The following is a 27,592-nucleotide window of genomic DNA, read 5'->3' on the forward strand; positions in this document are numbered from 1 at the left end:
TCGTGGGTTCGAGTCCTACACTGGGCAAAAGATTCCCTGCCTCGCAGCGGGTCGGACTAGATGACCCTCGTGGTCCCTTCCTTGCAACTTTGCGATTCCATGATTCTAACCGACGTCCAAGCTGCTCTGCCGACTCTCTTTCCCCGCCCCTCCGTCCGCGCGCCCCTCCCCGCGGCGGCGGCGTCTGGCCGGCTGGCTCTGGGCCGCGGCCGCTTGGCGCGCGTGACCTCCGGGGGGGCTTCCTCCGCCGCCGGGGGGGGGGCGGGAGAATCGGAGGGTGGGAGGGAGAGCAGGAGGGAGCCGGGGAGGCGCCGCGCCCGAGCAGCCGGGAGAGGGCGAGGGGAGGAGCCGGGAAGGGAAAAGGGGGCTGGGGAGGAGAGCGAGCCGAGACGCCGCCGAGGAAGGAGGCAGCCCGGGCGCTGCGGGGAGAGGCGGCGGTGGCTCCGGGATGCGCTTGCCGGCGGGCTGCCAGATCCCGGTGCCACGGGGCTCCGCGCGCTGAGCGCCTCGGGGGTCTGCGGAGCGCATCTTCCGCGCCCGGATCTCCATGCTCTGATCGGGGGCGTGCCGGCTCGGGGATGAAGCAGGCGATCGCCGAGCCCGGGCAGCTGCAGGGCCCCCCGGCGTCGTCGGGGCGGGAGCCCGAGGCCCGGGGGCCGCGCGACGGCGCCAAGAGCGAGGCGAGCGAGGCGGAGCGGCTGCGCACCCGCGAGCGCCTGGAGGCCACCCTGGCCGGGCTGGCCGAGCTGGAGCTGCTGCGCCAGCGCCACGAACTGCGCGTCAAGCGGCTGCTGGCCGCCGATGCCCGGCCGGGGGGCAGCGGCTCCGGGGAGACGGCGGCGGGAGAGGCAGCCGCGCCGGGGGTCGCCGCCGCCGCCGCCCCGCGCAGCCTGGAAGAGAAGTTCCTAGAGGAGAACATCCTGCTCCTGCGGAGGCAGCTGGTGAGCCCCGGGGCGCCGCGCAGCCTGGCGGGTGGGGCGGAGGGTCGCGGAGACCCCCCTTGCGGCGGAAGGAGTCGGTGCGGGCACAGCCGTCCTCCAGCCCCCGCACCTCTTTGCAGCCAGTGGCGTAGCGTGGGTTGTCAGCACCCGGGGCAAGGCAAGTAATTTGCGCCCCCTAACCCGTGGATTTGCGCCCCCTAAGCCTAACCCCCAGATGTTGCGCCCGGTGCGGCCGCCCCCCCCCTGCACCCCCCACGCTACGCCACTGTTTGCAGCGCACGGGGCGCGCGGCGAGGGGACTTCTGAGCGCGTGCAGAAAGCTCCTCGTCTCCATCCGGGCGCACGTGGGACTTGGCAATCGGGTGTCTGTTTTCGTCTCCTTTGGGAGACCCCCCCCCCTTGTCTGAGCCTTCCCTCGGGTTACGGCTGCTCTTTATTAAGAGTCCTGAGCGCCGGATTCGTTGGGTTGCAGATCAGGAGCGCCTCAGAGAGAGGCGGTTTGCAGGGGATAAAAAGAGGTTTGTCTGGGGCGCCTGAGACAGCTTCCCTGCTGGAAATACACTTGGAGAGATATTTTTTTAGAGCTGCTCCATTGGGAGCGGAATGACCGGTCACTTCCATACAGAAGTGACCACCCCCCAAAAGCTTATGGGGTGACTGTAGATGGGTGGGGGGAAGAAGGAAAGAAAGAAAGAAAGGGCAAGCGTCAACTCATCGGTGAGGGGGGTGTGAGATCGAGTGTGCATGCAGAATAAAACCGAGCTGTCTGTCTCAGTCGGTTACAAGTCAGTGGCAGGCAGCCCCATTGCAGGGGATTTGAGGCTCCGCTCCAAATGAGGGAGCAGAGAGTGGATCTGGGCACTCACCCGTGGCCATACAAAATGTGGGGACACCCCCTTTCTTGTATGAGTTTGTGGGAGACGCAGGGGCACTGTGTGATTTGGCGTCTCCCAGTGCTCCAAAACATCAGAGCTGCAGGATGCAGAAGAATAGACACCAGTCTGTCTCAAAGAATCGAATGGTTCTGGCTGAGGCAATCTGCGGGTAGTATCCTAGTGCAGAAATCGGAATAATAATAATTTTTAAAATCTGCTCTATCCTAGGCAGGACAGCCAGCCTCCTGCTCTTGTTCTCCGGCCTCCCCTTTGCTCATCCTCTTTGGGGTCTAACAATAGCAGCCATCGCTGCTAGTATGTAGTGATTAATTACTGCAGCTTCCAAATGAGGTGGAGGGGAGGGAGCTGTGGGTGGGTGTGTTTGCCACCGCACTGCACTGAAAGTGACCTTAGGGAATGGCTTTTCCTTTTTTTCCTTCCTAAATTCAGTGGTTTTTCCTTTCGTCTTTTCGTGGGAGATTTGGGGAGGGCACTTGGCGAAGAAGTGTATCGCCAGCTCGCTGTATTCCTTGGGCACGGACTCCAGTATTAGATTGCCTGCTGCTTGGAATTAATTTGCCTCCTGCAGATGCTGTTAAGGGACTGTGTGTCCGTGTTGGCAAGAGCGGACATGAGGGCCAGGGAGGAAGCATTTCTCTTATTGAGTTTCTGTCCTTGCTGGGGCCTTTCGGAGATTGCTTTTGTTGAATCGTAAAAGGGGAATTAGGAAGAACTGGGCGAAATGATTAGAGCATCTCCTGATCACCGTAGTCTATTTCTGTAGTCAACTCTTAGGCGTCCAAGAACACGGTTCGAGGTACCTGGATTAAGCATGGCTCAAAGGAAGCTTGCCTTAAATTGAGGCAGACCATTGGCCCATGTAGCTCAGTACAGCTTGCACTGGCTGGCAGCAGCTCTCCAGGGTTTCAGATGAAGGGTGTTCGTGGAGAGGCCGGGGATTGAACCTGGGACTTTTCTGCGTGCAAGGCGGGCACTCTGCCTCTGAGCTTACAGCCCTGCCTGTCCTGGGAGGAGGAGAGCCTGCAGAGAACAATGGGTGCCAGGGAAATTCTCCTGCACAAGCCTCACTGAAATGAGTGGGAACGGCGCTGCTCTTGCATGCTTTCCACTCTGCAAAGCCAGCGGGAACACCTTCTGCAGCGCCGCTAAGAAATACACTGGCAGAAAAGGCATGGGAATTGGCTGGTGCTCCCCTAGACTGGATCCTGCTGCTGCATTCTAGTGGGGATGGCGCAGGAGCAAGGGATCTTTGCCCACTGCAGCGAAGGAGGCTTTTCCTTCCTTCCTTTCCCGTGCGCAGCTTGCAAGGCAAGAGGTTCCAGCTGGCTTGCGACTGCTGGCACCCAAGGCCTTTCTGGGTGCTCCGTTCCAGCGGAGGTTTGTGCAAGGGAAGTTTCAGGGGAGCTGTTACTTTTGCCACAATGAAAAAAGAAAGGATTGTCAGACCCGAGTCTCTTGCCCTTGGCAGCTTGTTAAGGGAGGCTGTTCATGTCTTCTGTGCCACGACTTTCTCTGCCAAGGAAGGCGAGGTCTGTGCGCCAGGGCTTGGGGGTGGGGGACGAAAGCAACTCAGCTTCTGCAGTCAAAGTCAGTGAAGCCAAGAATCACCCCACCTCAGTAAAAATGGATGGAAATGTTGCTTATGGCCCAACAATGTGCTTGATTGGTATGTTTGATTTTGAACATGATATTAAAAGGCAGTGTGTTGCGCATGCAAGAGTGCAAGGAGCATTGGAGTGGACTAGGAGTGCCGCAGTGGGAAACATTACAGGGGGTCACGAAGTAATAATAATAATAATACTGATAATGATAATGATAATGATTATTATTATTATATTATTATTATTATTTATTATTATTTCCCCAGCCACTCTGGGCAGCTTCCAACAAAGTATTAAAATACAGTAGTCTGTTAAACATTAAAAGCTTCCCTAAAGAGGGCTGCCTTCAGATGTCTTCTAAAAGTCTGGTAGTTGTTCTTCTCTTTGATATCTGGTGAGAGGGCATTCCACAGGGTGGGTGCCACTACTGAGAAGGCCCTCTGCCTGGTTCCCTGTAACTTGGCTTCTCGCAGTGAGGGAACCGCCAGAAGGCCCTCGGCGCTGGACCTCAGTGTCTGGGCAGAATGATGGGGGTGGAGATGCTCCTTCAGGTATACTGGACCGAAAAGGGGCTGGGTGATGGGTGACGGTGAAGGACCCACAAGTAGCGGTCACTTGCTAGAACAAACAAGAAGCCTGCAGCCAGGAAGCAGAATGGTCAGTTCAAATAGCTTCTACTCCTCATTTTATCAGTCCTGGTGTCCCCCTTTCCCAGCTTGCCAGGTCACTGTTGCACCGACAGTAGAAGTAGCAGGCAAGATTCCCCATCTTTCATACAGCAGCTCTTTCAGGATCTAGAACCTGAATGCCACAATGCTCATTCCGTTCTACAAATCCTGTGCGAAGTTTTCAGTCCCAGCCAAAGGGACAGCTTTCGCTTCCCTCACAGGAGTTGGACTGCACATGTTCCAGCAGCTCTGTTCCCGGATCAGTTGGAAAGTTTGTGGACATTCTGTGCCATACAGCGTTAGAAACTGGGATAGAAAAGCTAGGAGCCAAATAGCTTGTGGGACCTGGGTTGTGGGTGCCAAAACAGAATGTCTAGTTGCTACTGAAGGGGGTGGGTTGGCAACACTTTTTATTTAGTATTCTGATAAGTATGGACTAATACGCAATTCACATAAGTGACACATTGTTCATATCACATTTTTAGCAGAAATGGTTAATACATGTTTAATTTGGTGTTTACAATAAAAATATTGGTACCATACTTCAGTTTTCAAAACATTCTACTCTTTATTGTTAAATTCCTTAACGTATTGTCTATCCTTAACGTATACAGTGGTACCTCGGGTTACATACGCTTCAGGTTACAGACTCCGCTAACCCAGAAATAGTACCTCGGGTTAAGAACTTTGCTTCAGGATGAGAACAGAAATTGTGCGGTGGTGGCGCTGTGGCAGCGGGGGGGGGGCATTAGCTAAAGTGGTGCTTCAGGTTAAGAACAGTTTCAGGTTAAGAACGGACCTCCGGAATGAATTAAGTTTGTAACCCGAGGTACCACTGTACTTCAAAGCACATACATTTCAGTAATCCTTGAGTGTCAGCCAAGCGCAAAAAATGGTGCCCAGACTTTTGGAGGTGCTCGCAAATGGAGAATTTTTAGGTGCAAAATGCGCCTGGCGCCCTGCTAGTTTCAAACCCTGTGTCCATAATAATAATAATAATAATTTATTATTTGTACCCCGCCCATCTGGCTGGGTTTCCCCAGCCACTCTGGGCGGCTTCCACAGAGACCAAAAATACACTAAGATGTCACACATTAAAAACTTCCCTGAACAGGGCTTTATTACCATAAAGACAACAAGGTACAGGTGTGTGATGAACATCTGTTTTGCAGGTGTGAGCTGGGAAATGGGCGATGAAGGAATACAGAAAACTCATGGACATTTTTAGCAGCTGTCATTGCAACCACTGCCATTGGATAGTTCAGCCAGGAAAGAGGGGGCAGTAATTCGGGGGGGGGGGCAGTAATTCGGACCACAGACTTGCCCATAGTTTCAACCAAGTAACTGGGGAAAGAAGTGTTTGTTGACAGTATGTTGCAGATAGTGTTTTGGAAACCACAGGATGGGAGAGGGCTGCTGTGCTCAGCTCCAACGTCCGGGCTTCCAACTCGAGCATCCGATTGACCACTGTAAGAAGCCCATAAGCAATTGTTGTTGTATAGTCGTTTAGTCGTGTCCGACTCTTCGTGACCCCATGGCAGGCAGAGGGCCTTCTCGGTAGTGGCACCCGCCCTGTGGAACGCCCTCCCACCAGATGTCAAAGAGAACAAACAACTACCAGACATTTTAGACGACATCTGAAGGCAGCCCTGTTTAGGGAAGCTTTTAATGCTTGAGGCATTGTTGTTGTTGTTTAGTCGTTTAGTCGTGTCCGACTCTTCGTGACCCCATGGACCAGAGCACGCCAGGCACTCCTGTCTTCCACTGCCTCCCGCAGTTTGGTCAAACTCATGCTGGTAGCTTCGAGAACACTCTCCAACCATCTCATCCTCTGTCGTCCCCTTCTCCTTGTGCCCTCCATCTTTCCCAACATCAGGGTCTTTTCCAGGGAGTCTTCTCTTCTCATGAGGTGGCCAAAGTCTTGGAGCCTCAGCTTCAGGATCTGTCCTTCCAGTGAGCACTCAGGGCTGATTTCCTTAAGAATGGATACGTTTGATCTTCTTGCAGTCCATGGGACTCTCAAGAGTCTCCTCCAGCATCATAATTCAAAAGCATCAATTCTTCGGCGATCAGCCTTCTTGATGGTCTAGCTCTCACTTCCATACATCACTACTGGGAAAACCATGGCTTTAACTATACGGACCTTTGTTGGCAAGGTGATGTCTCTGCTTTTTAAGACGCTGTCTAGGTTTGCCATTGCCTTTCTCCCAAGGAGCAGGCGTTTTTTAATTTCGTGACTGCTGTCACCATCTGGAATGATCATGGAGCCCAAGAAAGTAAAATCTCTCACTGCCTCCATTTCTTCCCCTTCTATTTGCCAGGAGGTGATGGGCCCAGTGGCCATGATCTTCGTTTTTTTGAGGCATTACTGTATTTTAATATTTGAGGCATTACTGTATTTTAATATTTTAATATTGCGTTGGAAGCCGCCCAGAGTGGCTGGGGAAACCCAGTCAGATGGGCGGGGTATAAATAAAATAACAACAACAACAACTCTACAATAAGTGCAAATACTGCAATGTCATGCAAATGGCGTAGAATTGGGGGAAAAGGGCAGACAACATTATCAAGGGGTAGAGCAGCTCCCCTAGGAAGGAAGATTGCAGCACTTGAGACTTTTTCTCTTAGAGGGAAGGTGAATAAGAAGTGACACAATGAACGTTTCTAAAATAATTCAGAAAGAGAGTGAAAACTTCCCACCTCTCTCTTGTAATATTAAAACTCATGGATGTCCTTTGAAGCAGATTCTTGGAAGATTCATGGCAGGAAGACTTTTTCACACAGCGCATGGCGAAACCATGGAACTCACTAGCTTTGTAAGTGTGCGACCCCAAAATTTTGTTTGGTCCAGCCAGTCGAAACTTCCTGTTTCCTCCTGAGCTGGAGCATCCTTCCTTTTGCATGGGACTGGAGGTGGGTGTGACGTTAGCTGTCCAGGTAACAAAAGGGCAAGTCACGCAGCGCACCTCCTCTCTCTTTGACTTCCTCCGTTGTTGGAGCAGCCTTTTAGCTAGAAATACTGAAACAGAATAAAGTTGCCTCAATTTTCCGAGCATCTGGGTATGCTTGTCTGAACAGGAATATTTTTAGGAGGTGCCAAAAAGAGGACAGTGAAGGCGCTTGCTTGAAAATATTCAATTTGATACTACAGGATCAATTCAACACTACAGGATTGAAATTTCATTCTGAAAAGGCTTGGATGGATGGTTAGATAGATAGATAGTTGATGATAGATGATAGATAGATAGGTAGATAGATAGATAGATAGATAGGTAGATGATATAGATGATAGATAGATAGATGATAGATAGATAGGTAGGTAGGTAGGTAGGTAGGTAGATGATAGATAGATGTCTTCAGTGTGCATCTAAATGAGTGGATTGTTGATTCATTACTAATGTTAATGAATGAATGAAAGGGGCCACCACACAGAAGGCCCTGCTTCTGGTGGACACAAAGTGAACAGTGGAAACTGTTGATGCCACCAGGAGGTCAGTCTCTCCAGTAGCCCATTCCCAAGTTGTTTAATAAAACCGTAGAATTGTACAGTTAGAAGGGCCTCCAAGGATCATCTAGTCCAACCCCCTGCAATGCAGGAATCTCAGTTAAGCATCCGTGACAGATGGCCATCCAGCCTCTGCTTACAAACCTCCAAGGAAGGAGAGAGAGTCCACAACCGCCCGAGGGAGACTGTTCCACTGTCAAACAGCTCTTACTGTCCCAAAGTTTTTCCTGGTGTTTAGTTGGAATCTCCTTGGACTTTTAAAATAAGAAACACCTTTGAGCCTTGCCCACCTTGAATCTGGCCTGGCAGTAGATAGACAGCTTCAACTGATGGTGTTTAGCTTCGTCTTTTGATTCTGTGATTCACTCCTACTTTTTCTCCTTGCCCTACCTGCCAGGCTGCTCTGATCAGCTTGGCCTCTGGTTTTGCACCTGCTCCAGTCAGCTGCTTTCTGTACAGAAAGGAGCTGCCCTTCTGCCTGCCCAGAAGTGGCAAGGAAGCTCTCATGGGTGCCATAAATCGGAATCTGCGTCAGACATTCGGGTTCCAAAAAATGTTCAAAAATCGGAGCATTTACTTCTGGGTTTTCAGCATTCAGGAGCCAAAACGTGCGGTAATGGAGTTGTTTGGGAACCAAGGTTTGACTGTATCATAGTTTACAATATATATATATATATATATATTGGAACAGAACCAGTGTTAGAAACTCAGGTATATATGCGAGGCGCCAAATGGCTGCTTAAACCAAGGTTACAGTCGCCAAAACAGAATTTCTACTTGCCATTTGGGGGCAAGACACCTCTAAAGTCTTATTTTTCAAATGACGGAATGGCTGTGTTTGATACTTGGTTAGACATCTGGCTAGTTCAGACGACAACCTTGAGCTCTAGGCTAAGAACTTTGAGAACTTTAAGAAGGAAAGTCACTTGACCCAGGGACAGTCCACACCTGGCTTGAGAGCAGTACATGTGAAAAGGATCTAGGAGTCTTGGTTGACCACAAACTTGACATGAGCCAACAGTGTGACGCGGCAGCTAAAAAAGCCAATGCAATTCTGGGCTGCATCAATAGGAGTATAGCATCTAGATCAAGGGAAGTAATAGTGCCACTGTATTCTGCTCTGGTCAGACCTCACCTGGAGTACTGTGTCCAGTTCTGGGCACCACAGTTCAAGAAGCACACTGACAAACTGGAACGTGTCCAGAGGAGGGCAACCAAAATGGTCAAAGGCCTGGAAACGATGCCTTATGAGGAACGGCTAAGGGAGCTGGGCATGTTTAGCCTGGAGAAGAGGAGGTTAAGGGGTGATAGGATAGCCATGTTCAAATATATAAAAGGATGTCACATAGAGGAGGGAGAAAGGTTGTTTTCTGCTGCTCCAGAGAAGCGGACACGGAGCAATGGCTCCAAACTACAAGAAAGAAGATTCCACCTAAACATTAGGAAGAACTTCCTGACAGTAAGAGCTGTTTGACAGTGGAATTTGCTGCCAAGGAGTGTGGTGGAGTCTCCTTCTTTGGAGGTCTTTAAGCAGAGGCTTGACAACCATATGTCAGGAGTGCTCTGATGGTGTTTCCTGCTTGGCAGGGGGTTGGACTCGATGGCCCTTGTGGTCTCTTCCAACTCTATGATTCTATGATTCTATGAAATATATTTGGCCAATTTCTGCCTCTTTTTCTTAATGTTGACACGGACCATTCATAATGTAAGAATATTCTTCACAACTGTGAGCAGGGCAGTGGGGTGGGGGGGGGTGAGTGAAGACAAGCAAGAGCAATTAACTAGAACATTGTTCACTGTTCCTGCACAGAAAAAAGAAGGCATTTTGGTTCCTGACATTCATTCCGATTATGCAGATAAAAGATAATAGATACAGTTCTACAGGATGGGCTATTAGTGTGTGAAAACAGTCCAGATCCAATGATCCCCAGATGGTGGAGACATCAGGCACCATCCTGGCACCCAGAAATGTTCACTTGGTCGCAAGTGGCCACTAGCCAGGAGCAAAATGTCCCTGGCGAATTTAGAACAAAAGAGGTGGGTCCTGCAAAACAACTGTCAAAAGGCCAGAGTAAAGAGTCGTGTCTTCAGCATGCGGTGAAAACTGTACAAAGAGGACGTCAATCTTTGGCACCCCCCCCCCCCCGGGTAGTCTTCTCAGACAAATGTTGCATTGTAAGCTCTTTGCAGGCAGAGACCTGTGTCTTTTGCTTAAGGAATCCTGCAAAGCTCTTCATATGTTGACTGTGCTGCTTAAATGACAGCAGGCAGATAGATGCCAGAGGACTCTGAAGAGCCCTGTCACATCGATAGGAGCCTGATGGATGGCTCACAGTCAGACCAGCCATCTGGAAGTCACGGGAAATGAATCTCGTGAGCAGCAGCTCAGCGTGGTGTGTGCATGTAGGGGAAGGGGGGGAATAACGCATGGATGTGCTTTGTGCTAATGCACCTCACAGAATCGTAGAGTTTGAAGGGACCCAAAGGATCATCTACCCTCTGTCATGTAGTGAATCAAGGTGCATTATCTCAACTCCTGGCTCTCAAGATGTTGTTGGACTCTTACAAGCTCCAGCAAGCATGACCAGTGAGCCTTTATGTATTTATTATTTGCCTTTATATCCAAGGAGTTTAAGGGTGGTGCGCTTGGTTCCCCATACTTCCTATTTTATTCTCACAACAACCCTGTGAGGTGCTTTAGACTGAGAGGGTGTGGCAGGCTCATGGTCACCCAGGTCTTAGTATAATAATAATAATAATAATAATAATAATAATAATAATAATTTATACCCCGCGCATCTGGCTGGGTTTCCCCAGCCACTCTGGGCAGCTCCCAACAGAATGTTGAAAACACGATAAAACATCAAACATTAAAAACTTCCCTAAACAGGGTTGCCTTCTCAAAGTCAGATACAGTGGTACCTCAGGTTAAGTACTTAATTCGTTCCGGAGGTCCGTACTTAAACTGAAACTGTTCTCAACCTGAAGCACCACTTTAGCTAATGGGGCCTCCTGCTGCTGCCGCGCCGCCGGAGCATGATTTCTGTTCTCATCCTGAAGCAAAGTTCTTAACCTGAAGCACTATTTCTGAGTTAGCGGAGTCTGTAACCTGAAGCGTATGTAACCCGAGGTACCACTGTAGTTGTCTGACACTTTTAACCACACTATACTTGACAGCCTCAACCTTTTTCTCTCCAGTAGTTTCTGTTGAAGGCCAGGACTAGCACATGATGAGCCAGTGGTAGAAACTCAGGTATACAAGCTAGGCGCCAAATGGCTCGTTAAACCAAGGTTACAATGGGATGTCTAGTTGCTGTTTTTGGACGAGACTGCTCTAAAGTCTTATTTTTCAAATGATGGACTGGCTGTGATTGATTATCAATTAAACATCTGGCTAGTTCAGATGACAACCCTGAGCTAGGTTAAGAGCTTTGATGATAACTTAAAGCATTCGCAACATAAGAATATTCTTCACGACTGTGAGCAGGGCAGTGGGGTGGGGTAAGTGAAGACAAGCTACAGAAAATAACTATGACATTGTTCACTGCTTTTGCTTAGGCTGCACCAAAAAACACCACCACAATTTTGGTTCCTCACATTCCTTCTGAGTGTGCAGATAAAATATAACTGATAGAATTCTACAGGAAGGGGTATTAGTGTGTGAAAACAGTCAAGACCCAGTGATCCCCAGGCACGCAACTCCAGATGGTGGAGACGCCAGGCACCATCCAGGAATCTTCACTTGGTTGTTGACACTCTCAATGATCTCTTAATAGCTTTGTGAGACAGGACTTCTCCTTGCAGAAGCCATGCTGGCTCTGCTTCAGCAAGGCTTGTTCTTCCATATGCTTGGCTTTTTTTATCTTTGCCAATACTCCCCATCCCATCAGTTTTCCCAGGATGGACATTAAGCTAGCAAGCCTGCCGTTTCCCTCTGGATCCCTTTTTAAAAAAATTAGTGTTACATTGGCTACATTCCAGTCCTCAGGTGTGGAGCCTGATCTGAGGGACAAGTTGCATATTTTGTTAGAAGAGCAGTAATTTCACATCTGAGTTCTTTGAGGACTCTTTGAGTAGAGGCTATCTGGACCCAGCGTTTCGTCAGCTTTTATTTGGTCTGTTCGGCCTAGAACTTCATCTCTTGTCACTGCTGTCTGCTTCAGTTCCTCAGATTCCCAGACAGTTGTCTGTTTACTTAGAAAGGGCCACCATGATCGGATTTGAGAACATGACCATGTAATCCTATTAGCTGGGGAGTCCCGGAGAAAGCACCAAATCTTGGGACTTGCGGTACTTGAGTAAGCAAGAGTTTGGTCGCCTTCCTAGTCCCAGTTAGACGAAGCGTCAGCGATGCTGTGTGGGATTTGCCAAAGTTCTCTGCCCGTCACGTAATCCTGGTCTTGTGCCTGCTGGAGTGGACACTGGCACTACTAGAAAGGAAATTCTGGCATCATTAGAGAGGCGATAGACCTGCCTTGCCAATAGCCTACAAAAGAAACTCAAGTCTGGGAAATCTAATATATTCAAGTCTTCGTTTTGCAAGATGCTTTGTATCGCGAAGTTCCCTTTCCGTCTTAATTTAGCTCTTTTGTGCATTTGACGCTGGAAGGCATCATTTGGCATAATATAAATAGCAGCTGCAACCAAATATTGCAGCATGGAATGCTGCTGTTCAGGATTCCACCCGTTGCATTTTCCCTCCTCCCGCACTTGTTCCATCTCTGTCCCCAAACAGCCAGCCAGCAATAATTTTCTTAAGATGATTTTCTATCTTCTAGAAACCTTTGCGGCTCTTCCAAGCATGCGGATGCCCCCTTCTTGAGCATGGGGTGTGCGTTTTGGACACAAATGCAACAGCATACACAGCCTGAAGATCAGAAACAGGGAGGGAGGGATAATAATCTTGTGTCGTACATCATTGTTCGAAATTCACCAGCTGCTGGGCGCATTTTGCACTTTGCTATCGTCCACTTGCTACCAAGTGAAGACGCCATGATGGCACCTGATTTCTACATAGCTGTCAACTTTTCCCATTTCTTGCGAGGAATCCTATTCGGAATAAGGGACTTTCCCTTAGAAAAAGGGAAAAGTAGACAGCTATGTTTCTGCAGCATCTGGAGGCGCATACCTGGGGATCCTTTGACCTTACCTGTTTTCACACACTAACAACATAGCCTTCAGAATTCTGTCTGATATTTTATTTGTACAATCAGAATGAATTTCAGGAATCAAAAAGTCGTAATCCAGAATGCAGCAGCTAGGCTGGTGACTGGGAACAGCCGCTGCGACCATGTAACACCAGTGCTAAGGGTCTTCACTGGCTCCCAGTACGTTTCCGAGCACAATTCAAAGTGTTGGTGCTGACTTTTAAAGCCCTAAATGGCCTCAGCCCAGTATACCTGAAGGAGCATCTCCACCCCCATCGTTCAGCCCGGACACTGAGATCCAGCGCCAAGGGCCTTCTGGTGGTTCCCTCACTGTAAGAAGTGAGGTTACAGAGAACCAGGCAGAGGGCCTTCTCGGTAGTGGCACCTGCCCTGTGGAATGCCCTCCCATCAGATGTCAAGGAAATAAAGAGCTACACACCTTTTAGAAGACATCTGAAAGCAACCCTGTATCAGAAAGCTTTTAATATTTGATGTTTAGTTGTGTTTTTATATGTGTTGGAAGCCGCCCGGAGTGGCTAGGGCAACCCATCCAGATGGGTGGGATATAAATAATAAACTTATTATTATTAAATTATTAGGTTAGGCTGAGAGATAGTAACTGGCCCAGTGTTGTCCAGTGAGCTTCATGTGACTGAGTGGGGATTCGAACCCGCAGCCTCCTAGGTCCTAGTTCAACATTCTAACCACTAAGCCACATGTTGGATATATTCACAGTGTCATAGAATTAGCCTGAGACTGCTAGCTGATTTTCGTTGTGTGGAACCTGAATGACAACATCCCGCAAGCAAAGGCGTTGACATTTTTTTGTCATCAGATCAGACCTGATAATTTAATGAATTTTCCACCGTTCCCTGTAACATTTTTTTTCCTTCACAGGAAATGCAGCGAAACAATGATGCGTACAAAGCAATGTAGACAGGCAAGATGATGGAGAGATATAATTATGAGATTCAGCAGGAAAACTGATTGCTCTGACCCGGAGGTTAATGATCGTATTCTAAATATATTCTTTATAGCATTTTGCATCAAGAACACCTTTGCAAATTTGCTTAAGCTCTGTTGTTATTTTGAGAAAGTAATGCATTTGTGTAACTGAGGATAGTGAAGGGAATTACTGTGTGCCTTTACCCCCCTTTTAACGTTGATCCAGCTCTCTTGCTTGCATGCTTATAAGCATATATAGATTGCAACAGAGGTTATATCTCAATGCCTGCATTATAAAACACATTCGTAGCCTGACATGTTCACACCCTGGGTCCTTTACTTTCCTGAAGACTGTATTGGATCAAACACACAGGGCTCCGATTCTGTTGACGTGCCCGGGGGTGGGGGTGGGGGGTGGGGAGTACAACGAGAATCCAGTTAGGAAACTGGGTTTGACTGGGTCCAAAACTGGCACATCCTCCATGGGCCACTTTTGACAGGTGGGGTTATAACATTCTTTAACATAATAATAATTATAATAAAGCTTCCAGGATCAAGGGGGAAAGAAGGTGTTTCTTTTAAAAATGGCATTGGATGGGATACGACGACATGGGTGGGAGGAAGAGGAAACACTCCCCTTCCTGGTCAGTAAGGCGTGCAGGATTTTAGAGGGCAGCATCATGGGTAGGACTGTACCACAGGCCTTGAACAATGGCCACACCGCACCTGTAAACAAATAAATCCCAGGTGTGTGATGAGTGCAGAAGGGAAAGATTGAGGAGACCAGGCCTGAATCTTCCCAGGAACAGGAGGACAGCACAGATTTGGAACAGTGGTTTGCAGAGGGGCATAATTCAGATGGCAGAAGCTGGGAAATACTGGATGGGGAACAGCTAGCAGAAGAAACACTGGAAGAGAGAGAGTTAAAAGATTCACAATCTCTGGACAGCATCCAACCCCCTTCTCCAAGGACACGGAGAGCTCGGAAAGTGCCAGAACAGAAAGCACAGAGGGTACAAGCTCAGATTACAAGGCGTAAGAGTGACGTAGATTAATAGGGATGGAGGGGGTGTAAACCTTAATTGTGAGCACCGCCATTTCTAGGAGACGTGTTCTTTGTTCTCACACTTTGATTATTAAAGATTCTAACTCGTTAAGAAGTTCCTTTCAGTTGATCTTTTGTTTACTGCCACGGGGGAAGAACCCGGTTCCCAAAAGCCTGATACTTGGGTCCTTGAAGCAAAGTTTGTGGATCTCTGCTATTTCAGCTCATTTTTCTCTTCCTCTCCCATCATTGCTCAGGAGTCTCTTTGTCTTTTCTTTGCTTTTTAGAATTGCCTGCGACGGAGGGACGCGGGTTTGTTAAACCAGTTGCAAGAACTGGACAAGCAGATTAGCGACCTGAGGCTGGATGTTGAGAAAACGGCCGACGAGCAGCTCGAGACGGACAGCCGCCCCAGCTCAGGTAGGAATGAACCAGGGCTATTATTGAAAGAATTGTTTCTGAAAACACAGGAGAGGAGAGTGTTCTCGTGGTCAGGTCTTGCTTGCATGTTTCCCAGCAAGGTTGTTCTTATGGGAATCAGAGAATTGCAGAGTTGGACGGGACCCTAAGGGTCATCTAGTCCAACCCCCTGCAATGCAGGAATATGCAGCTGTCCCATATGGAGAATCAAACCTGCAACCTTGGCGTTATCAGCACCGCTCTTTAACCAACTGAGCTACCCAAGCTCACTGTTCTGATTCTTCTGGTCATTTTTGCCAATTCGGCATAATCCGTCAATTTAATCTGCCAATCTCCTCTGGTAGGGACTTTATCTTCTTTCCATCTCTGGGCCAATAACATCTGCGCAGCCGTGGTCGCAAACATAACTAGTATTTTTTCTGCTCTCGGGATTTTGGCACCTAGGATTCCTAAAAGAAAAGCTTTGGGGTTTTTTTTAGAAAAGGTTATTTAAAATATTTTTTTCAACTTATTATAAATCATTTCCAAAAATTCTTTTACTACCTTACATGTCCACCACATATGATAAAAGGTGCCTTCTTTTTCCTTACATTTCCTACATACATTTGACACAGTTTTATGCATTTTTGCTAATTTAATGGGAGTTAAATACCAACGGTAGATTTTGCAGCTCTCGAATGTTATTATTAGTAGTCATGATTATGATTGTTTTATTTAACAAAATTCGTACTCAGCTTGATTGTAGGGAAGCATCTAAGCAGTTTGCGAGAAATATCAAGAATATCAATAAAACCAGATGAGTGAAAACATTTACACATGATTGAAATCAACAGCCAAAAAGATGCAGACACGTCAGGGCCTGCAGGTCTCGATAGACTAGTTCCAGCAAAAAATGTTTTAAGCAGACACCAAAAAGAGAACAGTGAAAGCGGCTGTCTGATTTCAATAAGCAGGGAGTTCCAAAGCTGAATCGTGCTACACACTAAGCGTCAATTCCTTTTCCACGTGTGCATGCAGAGGGCTTTGTGCAGAGAAGGCCGCTGATAGCAACACTGCGAAGGAGACATAAAGTGGGCATGGCTTCTCACAGCGTTGCATTGTGAGGAAATGCGGCAATTTTTTGGCCCGTTTCAAATATTTGCCAGTGTTCATTTCAGCCTCGGTTTATAGCTGCAGCTGCCAAGCTGAAGTACAGTGGTATATTCTCACTTCCAGAAACAAATAGCAAACTCTGGCTTCAGTTGTGAAGTCTGCATACCCAAAGCAGCCTTAAGGTAAACGTAAAGGGACCCCTGACCATTAGGTCCAGTCGTGACCGACTCGGGGGTTGCGGCGCTCATCTCGCTTTATTGGCCGAGGGAGCTGGTGTACAGCTTCTGGGTCATGTGGCCAGCATGACTAAGCCACTTCTGGCAAACCAGAGCAGCGCACTGAAATGCCGTTTATCTTCCCGCCAGAGCAGTACCTATTTATCTACTTGCACTTTGACGTGCTTTCGAACTGCTAGGTTGGCAGGAGCAATGGGAGCTCACCCCGTTGCGGGGATTCAAACTGCTGACTTTCTCATCGGCAAGCCCTAGGCTCAGTGGTTCAGACCACAGCGCCACCCGCGTCCCACCTTACTGAGAATCAAAAGGGAAGGTATCAGGATGCTCAGAAACTTTATGGGGGGGGGGAGGAACCTAGAGTCTGGAACTGGAAGAGAAATGCAGAGGGCAGGAGGAATCAAGCATTCTTTGAAGAACACATGGCTGTAACTCCACACGAGAAACGTTTATGTCCCTGTGGAGATGGCAGTACTGAATTGGTGGCGCACTCCCTTCTGGCTTGCACTCTTTATAAAGACTTGAGGGATGAGATTATCACCCCTCTTTTATTGTCTGTTCCGGGTTGCCCAACCACTGCCACAGTGTCCTTTCTCTTGGTAGCTCAAGATGAGCAGGCGACAGCAAAGGTTGCAGGGTTTTTAGCTGGGGCAATCAGAATAAGACCCACTCTTTGACTATTGATTCAAAACCTTAAAATGTATTTTATATAATTGACTTTTTATTTCTATTCTTTGTATATCGTATTGTTGTTTTATCGCTATGGCTGATGGCTGATGCAAATAAAGATCCATTCATTCATTCACATGGCTGTAAGGTGTATTATGTAACATGTATTATGTGTTTACTTTCCAGCCTTGGCTTTTTCTATCGACTAGGTGTCACGTGATTAATGGGTTTTTCCCCGTTGTTTTTTTTAAAAAAACAGGCTTCTACGAGCTGAGCGACGGGGCCTCAGGATCACTCTCCAACTCTTCCAACTCTGTTTTCAGCGAGTGTTTGTCCAGCTGCCACTCCAGCAGCTGCTTCTGCAGCCCTTTGGACACATCCCTGAGTGGCTCTGATGGACGGCCCATGTCTGCAGGTATGGGAAAGGAGGTGGGGATTCCCTGGAGTGGCTTCAGGGATGGCTTGAGCCCTGTGAACCTTTCCCCATTCACCTATTCAAGTGAATGCAGGAAGTGAGCCATGTGGGACTGGAGGTTGCTTGTGGGACACAACTTTTGGTTCCATCCATGGGGGCTGCTGGGTCAACCAGGGTCACACCTGGACTTTGGGGATCAAGCCTACTGATACAGAAGACTTGTTTCTCCAAATAAGAGCTATACAGGTGTGCTTAATAATAATAATAATAATAATAATAATAATAACAACAACAACAACTACTTATAGCCCGCCCATCTGGCCAGGCCTCCCCAGCCACACTGGGCGGCTCCCAACAGAATACAGTGGTACCTTGGATTACAAACACCTTGGGTTGCAAACACTTCGGGTTACAGACTCCGCTAACCTGGAAGTAGTACCTCAGGTTAAGAACTTTACCTCAGGATGAGAACAGAAATAGTGCAGCGGGAGGCCCCATTAGCTAAAGTGGTACCTCAGGTTAAGAACGGTTTCAGGTTAAGAACGGACCTCCGGAACGAATAAAACATCAAACATTTAAAACTTCCCTAAACAGGGCTGCCTTCAGATCTCTTCTAAAAGTCTAGTAGTTGTTGTTCTCTTTGACATCTGGTGGGAGGGCGTTCCACAGGGCGGGCACCACTACCAAGAAGGCCCTCTGCCTGGTTCCCTGTAACCTTACTTCTCACAGGGAGGGAACTGCCAGAAGGCCCTTGGATCTGGACCTCAGTGTCCGAGCTGAACGATGGGGGGTGGAGACGCTCCTTCAGGTCTACTGGGCTGAGGCCAAGGATCTCTTGTTGTTCAAAGTGAAAGGATGAAGCGAAACCTTTCTGAAAGTTGACTCAGTTTCCATCTTTTAAGGTTTGAGTTTTGGTGGGAACATTCCTATCTCCAGAAACATTTAAAGAAATTGCAGACAGGGGAGCCCTGCCATGACCAGAAGAGCAATATTTAAAATCTAGTATTTGTTAAGGTGGTTGTTGTTTTGCGGGAGAAATCCATGTTTCTGTAGCATTATGGGAAATCTGAATTCTACAGGAAACTGTGCCCTTGAGCATTTCTGGATATGGATTTTGAACTTTGGTTTTTGGAAGGTTAAAATTTCTCAGCCTATTTACCATCCACGGATATTGTTGTTTCCTTTGACGGTAGAGTATTTCCTCACTTTCCCCCATTTCTTCCTTTCAGATCTCATCGGCTGGCTGGAATATAACAAAGGGAACCAGCATGAAGACCCATCGGTGGGGATGGCCTGCCGAGTGTTGTCCACACCGCACTCTAATTCCCTTGAGGTGGTTGCAGACGTGCATCCAAAATACCAGTGTGACCTGGTGTCGAAAAACGGGAACGACGTTTACCGCTACCCCAGCCCTTTACATGCTGTCGCGGTGCAGAGCCCCATGTTCCTTTTGCCGGTGACAGACAACCCCCCGAAGGAAGAGGCAGAGCACAACGTTGCGGACCTTTGCGTGGGACCCGAACACGACTCTGCGAAAGCGGGCGCCTCCTGTCTCCCGCATAGCTCTCCTCCCGAGTCCTGTCCCCCAGCCAGCAAGAAAATAGACGGCTACATCTTGAGCCTTGTGCAAAAAAAGACCCCTTTGGTGCGGACTAACAAACTGAGGACGAATCTGAATGCAGACCCCGCCAAAGGGATTTTGAGGCACGGGAGCCTGTGTGTCCGGCAAGTGCCTGGGGTTGCAAGCGGCAGTTCGGCCGCTGCTCTCAAGAACCCAAACCAGGTCTTCCCCCATTCCAGCAGAGCCAGCACACCGCTTGACAGCAGCGCCTTCTCCCCTCTGAAGCAGCATTCGAGAGAAACCGAGCATCTGGAGAGCAAAAAGGTTCCTGTGCCCGTGGTCTTCCCACAAAATGCTAACCACGAACTTCAAAGCCAGCAGGCGGCGAGGAACGTCAAACCGCCAGAGCCACCGCGGTGTCCGGTCGCAAGCAAGGGCAACGTCCCCAAGGAAAGTGGCCAGATTTTTGCGGAGAGCCCTCCCCAACACACAACGCCCCCGAAGGAAAGCAAAACCCTTCAGCTGCCTCGAAAGATCCTGTTCAAAAACAGTGGGGCACAAGCGGTCCACGGTGTTTTGCCGCCTCAGGAAACCAGGCCTCCGCTGGATTTCAAGAGCGACGGGTCGTCCTCTCAGGGCCTGGAGGAAGGCCTGCTGGTGAACGCCAAATACATCCCGGCTCAGCCGCAGACGGTCAGGCTTCACAAGGGCAGCCGGAGCGTCAGGATACTCAAAAGCTCCTTGGTGAAGCACAGATCCCACCTCGTCACCGTGCTGGAAAACGGGCCGCAGGCCGGCAGGGAGAAGGCCAAACCCTCCGGCAAGAAGTGCCGTTTCCCCGATGACCTGGATACAAATAAGAAGCCGAAGAAGGCCGCCGCGAGAGGGAAGAAAAGCGGCCACTTGCTGCCGGAGGCCGCCCTCCTGAGTCGGCCTCCTGGCGTCCTCAAGTCGGCGGTTAGGCCCCACAGCCGGGAGCCGGTGGTGGCGAAACCGAAGCACAAGAGGGCCGACTATCGCCGCTGGAAGCTGTCGGCCGAGGTTTCCTATGAAGAAGCCCTGAGGAGGGCGAGGAGGAACCGGAGGGAAGGCCTTGGGGCCTACCCTCAGGCTCCCCACCCGTACGCCAGCCCCTACGCCTACGTCGCGAGCGACTCGGAGTATTCGGCGGAGTGCGAGTCGCTCTTCCACTCGACGGTGGTGGACACCAGCGAGGACGAGAGGAGCAACTACACCACAAACTGCTTTGGGGACAGCGAGTCCAGCCTGAGCGAGGTGGAGTTTGTGGGCGAGAGCACAACGACCAGCGACTCGGATGAGAGCGGGGGGCTCATCTGGTCCCAGTTTGTGCAGACCCTCCCCATCCAGGCGGTCGCTGCCGCTTCCGAGCTCCATGAAAATGCAGCCAAAGCCTTCGTCAAGATTAAAGCCTCACACAACCTCAAGAAGAAGATCCTCCGCTTTCGGTCTGGCTCTCTCAAACTGATGACTACTGTCTGAAACGCATAACTAGTAGCTGGAGATGGCGGCAGTGGTGACTGACATGCCTACTGGGGAAGAGTGTGTGTGTTAAGGCAGCCTTCCCGAAGTTGGTGACCTCCAAATGTCTTTGACATTTGTGGAGTTGGAAGGGACCCCTGAGGGTCATCAAGTCCAACTCCACTGCAATGCAGAAATCTCAGCATGTGGTCCCCCATCCAATTTCAAACCATACTGGACCCTGCTTAGCTTTGCAAATGTGCTAGCAGTTTTATATTGCTGCAGTTTGGAGGTCCACGGGAGTTGCAGAGGTCGGGGTTCAGGGGAAACTGCAGTGGTTGGGAATCATGGGAATTGCAGAGGTTGGGGAGCATAGGGACCGCAGTGGTCAAGGCTCATGGGAGTTGTAGTCCAAAACATTTGGAGGTCACCAGATAGGGGAGGCGTGGTGTAAGGGTATGTCTGCATTTGGGAGTTTTCGATGTGTCTTGGGCACACTTATTCAGGGCACAGAAGCAACACAAGCCAGCTTCAAGAGAAAAGGCACTTTTCGGGGGGGGGGGGGATTCCCTTGCAAGAGGCGAGGCGCCCCAGCAGAGAATTCATCCGGTCACCTCATGGCTTCACTGCTGGAAGGCACAGGACCCTTTGCTGAGAGCAGCAAAGCGCTCAGCCCGCCACCCTCCAGAGAGGCAGCCATGTTGCGTTACGTTATTGTTTCTGTATACATGCCGCCTGCCAGCCAAAAGTGCTCCCAAGAACAAACAGATGCATACAAAGACAATAAGGCAAGCGCAACATGGAGCAAATGAGAACGATGCAAATTCAAAATGTTTCGGCAGTATTAAAACCTGTGCACATCGGTGTTTCTGGCAGGCAAAGAGCATTCCCTACAAGGACAAGAATACTTGAGCAGCCCCTTTGTCTCACGAGGGTCCTGAGCAGCAGGGTTTTGCAAGCCAAGTGGGAAAGCTGGTGCCCCATGAGGCTTGCAGTAGACTCTCCCCCCTGTGACCACGTGCCCATCAGTCAAGCTGACCTCTCCTTGGTCATCTTACGCTCAAAGGTTGTCCACTTGCACTAAGAGTAGCCCAGAAATACTTGCAAGCGAGAGCAGCTCTTCTTGGCTTCTTTTTGAAATGCTAAGCTGCGGCCAGTAGATGTTCTTGTGGGCTTGCATGCCTGTTGCCTGCCCGGAACACCAAACCAGGATGCTGCTTGCCAAATCCGCTTGCAGGTAGGTGCTTCAAGCTTCCAAGGCTGCCTCTCCAGTCTTTGAAAAACATTGAAGGGAAGTTAGTAGCTTTTTATTGAGATTCCGAAGGAGCAAGCAATATATATCCTGTGAAATGCAAAGCGTGGTGCTGTGTGATTATTATTATTTTAACGCTAAATAGCCAGCCATTGGGACAGGGGAGAATCAGGATTGGGACTGTGATGGACAGGGAGACGAGCAGTTAACCCTCTTCTTCTGCGTTGCTGAAAATTCCCCTTCCCACTCCCTCTAAGAAGCTATTGTTTGGCATGGGGGGAAAAAAGGGGGGGGGATTCAGAGAGTTAATTTGAGTGGGATCATGGCGCTGGGGGAAAAGGTTTTTTGTTTTGTTTTTAATCTTTCCATTGTGGTCCTGATCCTGATTAGTACCTCCTCTGCAGGAGCTGTTTATTTAAATAATAGTAATAACAGTAACAATGGCCATGGCAAATTATGCATTTAACATAACATGGAACTTGGGCTATGGCAATCAGCCTTGTTACAGTGCTGCCCCTTCCGGTACATCTCAAGGCCCTTCCTGAGACAGACTGCCCTGAGACCTTCAGATGAAGGGCAGCAAACAGATATAATAAACAAACAAAGTAAATAACAGCTTTGCAAAGAGGGCAGGTGCCTAGCTCACAAAACATTTACTCTCCCGCCAGACCACACACGCCTGTTTCGGTCACTTATGCATGTTACAAGCCTTGCAGGAGGGAGTACTGTGGTCAGAGCAAGCTCTCGTCCACTTTACAAAAGCTTTCTTGCTTGGTCGCCTGATGGTGATGGTGACTCGCCCTAGGCGACTGGGCAAGTGGCTATTTGCAAGCCTGCTAGAGCAGAAAAATGAGCAAAGCCTTTCTCTATGCAGAAACTTTACCCACCCTGGTTTCTGGTGCTGCTTCCCTCCTTCCCGGATGTGTGCTAATATGCCAAAACGACGGTCTCATGCAGACGTGCCCAGCGTCTATGCGCTCCTCTTGCTACTTACACGAAACAAGGTGCTTCTTGTAAATATTTTCCCAGAATGCTGTTGTTTTGAGTTCCTTAAATGCACATATTTAAATCTTTACGGACTGCTTAAATGATGTTACTTGAACCTCCCAACTTTTTTGTTGGATACTAGTGCCTTTTAAGTGGCAAAACCCACTGTGCTAGTTTTTAACAAAGGAACAGTACCACCACTTTTTCAGCTGTGATGGCTTCAAGTGCATAGTGGAGTGGGAAAAACGTCTGCAGCGAGCGTTGATTTCTCTCCTAGTCGGGGATGGGTTGAAGGACATCTGGACCCTATGCTGAACCTTACTTTGGCTTCTAAACATCCTTGTTTCATACAGAAAAGTTGCTCCTCTACCTCTTCTTACAGAGACAGAAACACACCATTGACATGCATGCAACACACACACAATGTAAAAAAGACTGGTGGCTTTTTTTGAGCAGGGGCAACGTGACTTCCCTCTCCTGCGGTCTTCCTTTTCCTCCCTTTTCCTCCCTTTTTTCCAAACAGAATCCCTAGAGTTGTCTGGATGTGGTTTTTAATCTTTTAAAATAAAACTAGAATTCATTTTTAGGATCTCGTAGGAGGCTGCCTTATCCCAGATCATTTGTTAATCTGGTCCAGCATTGTCTAGGTTGGTCATGCCACCACCTGCCATCCATCTACCTGGAGATCCCGGGGATTGAACCTGTGGCCTTCAGGTGTTCTGCTGATGAGCTGTGGAAATATGAATTTGCCTTAGGGGGACTGGTCCAGCTAACCCAGTGTCTGGCTAACAGGAGTTCTTCAGAGTCCAAAGGTGGACCTCTTTCTGAACATGGCTAAATGATGTCCTTGAGATGCTGGGGGCTGAATCGGAGATCCTTCTGCACATGTTCTACCTCTGAGCTCTTGGTCTCTTCTCATCCCTTCCCAGTTGCAGCATCAGTACTGCCCATGTTAAGTCTTCTTACTTAATAGCAGAGACCGAGGTGCACATAGCCTTGTATTTTTGTTTTAAAATCCCTGCGAGCTACAGATATTAAATAGGTGGTCCACCCCAGTTTTCCATCCCTGGTTCAGAAAACCTCATTGGCTGTGGTTGGACACAGCGCCCAATGTTTCCTCTAGCAGAATCTGCTGGATGACCTGGAATCTCAAGAGCATGCCCTCTAAATGCTGATTATTATTTGCCTTGTTTTAAGAACAAACTCTAGTGTTCACAGCTGAGAACCAAGACCTGGAAGTTGTGTTCCAAACACCAAATGAGGCACTGAAACAAAATATTGCGCAGATCTTGAAATTCAGTAAAGGGTCTGGATTCTGAAATCTAGTGTTTCCAATTGCAAACCGATTTTCACATGTTTTGGACTTCAACACTATGGGGATACTTAAAAAACAAAATAATATACGTGCAACTTAGATTCTGCAATGTTCAGTATCAACGTGCAAGATTTTAATACGTGAAGATTTTATTTGTATTCCAAAACCACGTAAACAGATAATTTGGAATGTCAAAATCTCCAAGTGGGTTAATTGTTAAGGATAAGTAGGGTTTTTTTTGGGGGGGGGTTAAATAAAAAATGACATAAAAATAAGAATTGCCAGATTGGAGGAGATGCTTTAGAGAACAGGTGGGCAGGGATCAGGCTACTGACATCTACCTTGTTTTTTACTAGAACCCCAAGCAGAGATAAGTAGTGGCAGGAGACAGGCATGCAGATAAATAAGATGTACTTGCAGGCCTTTTGCACAAAACAACCACCCTGGTCTCCTCTTCCCCTAAACGTTTGTAGTTTCAGCCAATAGGTTGGGAAGAAGCCTTTTAGATGCAGTTGTTCAGCGTGATCCATGTGCATTGCTTAGTTGTAACAACTCAAGAGAAATTGGCAGAACATCTGCCTTCCATGCTGAAGGTCCCAGGTCCAGCCCTTGGCATCGCCAGGTAAGGTGAGGAGAGAGCCATTTCTGAAACCCTGGAGAGCCACTGCCAGTCCGAGTAGACAATATAGAGCTAGATGAGCCTATGTTGTGTCTTGTTTTAAGGCAGCTCCCTGTGCCCTTTTGCGAAGCTCTCTTCCGCCAAGGCCAATGGTCTTGCTGAACTGCCAGCCAAAACTAGCATGGAGACGTTGGGAATCATAGTTGGAGGAGACCATGTGGGTTTCCTCTGGTCCACAAGGACTTCTCAGTAGCTCTGTGGGGAACACAAGTATGTTCCCAGCCCTACCTGGAGATGACAGGGATTGAAGCAGGGATCTTACTGTGCACAAAGCATGGACTTGTACCACCAAGCGACAGTCCCTTCTCCTTGGCCTGAACCAAGTCTTGGAAGGCTGTGAAAGTTGATAGCCCCCAAAGACCGCTTCCATAGGCCGTTTTTACCCCTGATGTGCTGTGAGAAGTAAGCTCTCCTAGACAGCCTTGCGGAAGTCTTTGCGGAAGTGGTGGGTGGAGCCAGAGGGGAAGTGGGTGGAGCAACAGAGAGTTGGTTCTTACCTTTTGTAAGGTAGCTTACATTCAGTCAAGAGGTTGGTTTTCACTGTGGTGCCCACCTGGCTTCCCTCCTGTGGGGCTGCTGCCACTTGCCAGGAGAGGCAGCAGGGAGCTTGGTGCTGTGGGGGGGGGGGCAGGGACAGCAGGTAGGGCAGAAAGTGGGGAGCCCAGCAGACGGCAGATCTATAATGTGTGATAGGCTGAGACCGCTAATTCTATCTTTGTCCTCCCTGCTGAGTTTTGCAAGGGCAGAGTAAGGAGGAGGAAGCGGACGATTTAGCTGAGATTCCTGCATTGCAGGGGGTTGGACTAGATGACCCTTGGGTCCCTCCCAACTCAACAAGTCTGTGATTCTGTGAAGTGGGCAGGCTGAGGTTAGTGGGGCTGAGTTCCAGGGGCCAGACAGAAAAACTTGAAGGGCCACATTCGCTGAACACCTTCCACCCTTTCTGCTCACCGGGTCTGGCTAACTTTAGGGAATAAACAAAAATCCCCTGCTGTTGAAATAGCAGCCTTTGCTCTTGTGTCATGTGGAAATGAACAACCTTGGCAATATTATGTGATGGTGCTTCAGATAAGGGCATTAGGCGGCTGTGAAACACAGATTTGCTATCTCTGAGGAACACTGAATGGACGCTGAGGAGGAACGAGTTCAGTCTGTGTCCCAACGAAAAGACCTGGTGTTTACAGTCCAGTCCGAACTTCGGTTTGAGTAGGGATTATGAGCTTTGTGTTCTGTCGCATGGTGCTTCACCCAGCCTTGCGCTTCTCTGGTTCATATGTTCCTGGGCTTTGTATGGAACTATCCCGTAGCATAAAATGTGGTGCAGTTAGGGTTTTGCCGTTTCTTTCCATGCCACGTTTGCGGCTCAGATTATGCTGTGCAGGGCCTGTCTACTTCACGTCTTAAGGACGCGTAAAGAGTTGTGTGCATGTTCAGACCAACGCGCCATCTTCTAGCCAAGCATCCTCTTTCTCACAGTGACAAACCAGAGGCCTCTTTTGGAAAGCCAACGAGAAGGACATGAGCTCAAAGCTCTTGCGTTTCTTCCCCTGAGACGTGACATTCGGTGATGTGGTGTCTCTGGTTCTTGAGGTAGTATTCTGGCACCCTGAGTAGGTAACCATAAATAGCCTTGCCCTCCGTGAATTTGTCTAATCCCCTTTTAAAGTGGCCACAAGTTGGCTGTCGTTTGATTGCAAATTCCATTATTTATTCTGTGCTGCGTGAAGAAGTCTTCTATCCTGGACTCTGATTAGGCGCTGTCAACTTATAAAGCAGTCTCATACCTCTTTAGATAGTCACCTAAGCATCTTGGGAACTGTAGTTGGTTAAGGATGGCCGAGAATTGCTATAGGGCCCCTGTGCTCTTTGGAGAACTACAGTTCCCAGATGCTCCCACTAGCCAGACCTTTTTTTATGGTGCTTTTAGTCATCATGGTTTGTGCTCATGATGCTGTCAGGACAGTTAGGTGTGATCCTGCAGATGCACTGGGAAGTTCCCTTGGAAGAGGGATTGGATGTTGAATTGCTCTAGAAATTGTAGCTCTGTGAGGGGAACGGGGCCTCTAGCAACTTTCAACAAGCCATGACTGTTTAAAGTGGTATGATAGTGCTTTAAATGCATAGTACAGATGGGGATAAATTGGCTTTATTGGATGACTTTGGGTTCGGTAAAGGGAGAAAAACTTTATTTCTACTTCATGCTATCTGTGATTTTATAATCCTCTTAACGTGCCCACCTCCTTCCTGGCCTTATTTTTCCTTATTCATTTTCTCTCTCTCTCTCTCTCTCTCTCTCTCTCCCCCCTCTCTCTTTCTTTCTCTCTCTCTCTCTCTCTCTCTCTCTCTCTCTCTCACACACACACACACACAGTGCAACTTTTCGCTGCATCTCCTTGAACATTTCTGAACCTTCTTCCAGTTCCGCAGTATCCTTTTTGAGATGCGGCAGCCAGAACTATACCCAGTATTCAGTATTCTTGATTTCCCACCCTGTGAACTCTGGGGAAAACCAAGAAAGGTTTGGTTGTGTTTTTTTTTTTTTTAAAAAAAATTAGTATATTGTACAATATTCACTTTCTTAAAACACACACAAATATGCATGTTGTGAGCATGAGCGTCTGTGATGTTGATACTTAAGTCATTGTCCAATAAGCAGCTGTGTTTTACAGCTATATAAAAATCATATCGCTTTGTAAATTAATATAATGCATCAATATGCTGTAATAAACAGTTGTCTTTTAA

General features: G+C 48.5%; 1 protein-coding gene across 1 annotated transcript; it reads left to right on the top strand.

Annotated features, from left to right (window-relative positions):
* The first annotated feature begins 392 nt into the window (after positions 1–392).
* DACT1 (dishevelled binding antagonist of beta catenin 1) lies at positions 393–27,592 on the top strand. Its single transcript, XM_081859978.1, has 4 exons — positions 393–941; positions 15,036–15,168; positions 17,422–17,577; positions 18,807–27,592. Exons 1-4 carry the CDS (start codon positions 579–581, stop codon positions 20,636–20,638), a joined length of 2,484 nt encoding a protein of 827 aa, XP_081716104.1. The 5' UTR covers positions 393–578; the 3' UTR covers positions 20,639–27,592.

Source organism: Podarcis erhardii (assembly GCF_964252035.2).
Source record: "Podarcis erhardii genome assembly, chromosome: 1".
NCBI lineage: Eukaryota > Metazoa > Chordata > Lepidosauria > Squamata > Lacertidae > Podarcis > Podarcis erhardii.